Raw genomic sequence first — 1,820 nt, forward strand, 5'->3', positions numbered from 1 at the left:
AGACAGTGGAGGCAACATGAAGGACTGAAGTGACGTGGAGCAGGCACGTTTAAATCTGTTTTTGTTTTTTTTGCTCTGTGGCATGGGGGCTGATTCAAAGGCTGGAGCTGATAATCTTAGGCATGGGAGCTGATATATGGCAATGGGGGATGATGAGAGGCATATGGGGCTGATATGGGGGCTGATGAGAAGCATATTGGGACTGATGAGAGGCATAGGGGGTTTGATCTGAGGTCTTATTGGGATCTTATTAATATTGGGGGTCTGATTAGTGGTCTTACCTGAGGTCTAATGAAAAATCTTATTTTCTTGTCTTCCTCTAAAACCTAGGTGCGTCTTATGGGCCGGTGCATCCTTATAGGGTGAAAAATACGGTACATTAACTTTTTTTTTTTAAATGTTCTTTTTATTATAGTGTATATGACATTGGATTACTGCCATACGTCAACATCATGAAGGCACATCTGGAATTCCAACTAATTGTAAGAGTAGCAAATGAATATTGTATAGCTCTCATTAAGGGAACAGATTACTGGTTAACATGAAAATATTCTATAACTTTCTGATAAAAATCTTACCAACTAACAAAAAATATTTCCAGTTGGAATCATTGTCTGAGATCTCGTATTGTCTGATATAATCAGTTCAGAAAAGACATAAGAAAATGGGACCAGAAAATGTGACAACTATGGAAGGCTTCATCCTTTTGGGTATCACTGATGAACGTGACCTTCAGATCTTCTGCTTTGTGTTTTTTCTCACATTTTATCTGTTCAATTTATTAGGGAATCTCTGCATTGTTCTTCTCATTACTATTGACCACTCTCTTTACAAACCCATGTACTACTTCTTGGCTAATCTTTCATTCCTGGACATCTTCTATTCAACCACCACTGTACCCAAGATGCTTTCAGGCTTACTTGTGGGTGACAAGAGGATATCTATCTTTGGGTGTATAGCACAGCTCCACTTTTTTCACTTTTTGGGGAGCACTGAGGCTCTTCTTCTGACTTCAATGTCTTATGATCGATATGTTGCCATCTGTAACCCTCTGAGATATCATGTCCTTATGGGAAGAAACTCTTGCCTCCAGTTGGCTTCTAGCTGCTGGCTCATAGGGTTTCTATATTCATTATTGCAAACAATAATTACTTTCAGGTTGCCTTATTGTAACCGAAGGCAAGTTACACATTTTTACTGTGACATAAAACCCGTTATAAAGCTGGCCTGTGCAAACACCAAGCAAAGTGAGCTTCTGGTGTCAGGTATCTTTGCTATTGTGGCTGTCAGTACATTTTCATTGATCATTGTGTCTTACATGTACATTGGAAGTCATCTTCTGAACATTCAATCTAGACAAGATAGACGCAAAGCCTTCTCCACTTGTACTTCTCACATCACAGTAGTTTTTTTGTATATCGGGACAGCATTGTGTATGTACTTGGGTCCGACCACCGAGAACTCATTAGAACAAGATAGAATGAGTGCCATATTGGTCACAGTTATTACACCTGCATTAAATCCTCTTATTTATACACTTAGAAATAAAGTAGTAAAGAAATCTCTACAAAGACTACTGGGGCGAACACAATATTGTGCAAAATGCTATCAAGATTGATTAATAATTTCCAACAGCGAAAGTTTTAAATTTTGCTCAGGGTTGATAGTTGGATCAAACATAAATAATTGGCAAAAAAAAAAAATATGATACTGTTGCCCACTCATCCAGAAGAGCATGTGAGGTCAGACACTGATGTTGGATGTGAGGGCTTGGTTCACCATTTATGTTCTAGTTTATCCCAAAGGTATTGAATAGAATT

General features: G+C 38.3%; 1 protein-coding gene across 1 annotated transcript; it reads left to right on the forward strand.

Annotated features, from left to right (window-relative positions):
* The first annotated feature begins 664 nt into the window (after positions 1-664).
* Positions 665-1,618, forward strand: LOC120981520 (olfactory receptor 12D2-like). Its single transcript, XM_040411055.1, has one exon. The coding sequence runs from the start codon at positions 665-667 to the stop codon at positions 1,616-1,618; it is 954 nt and encodes a 317-aa protein (XP_040266989.1).
* The last annotated feature ends 202 nt before the right edge of the window (positions 1,619-1,820 follow it).

The sequence above is a fragment of the Bufo bufo genome, chromosome 11, assembly GCF_905171765.1.
Source record: "Bufo bufo chromosome 11, aBufBuf1.1, whole genome shotgun sequence".
Classification (NCBI taxonomy): domain Eukaryota; kingdom Metazoa; phylum Chordata; class Amphibia; order Anura; family Bufonidae; genus Bufo; species Bufo bufo.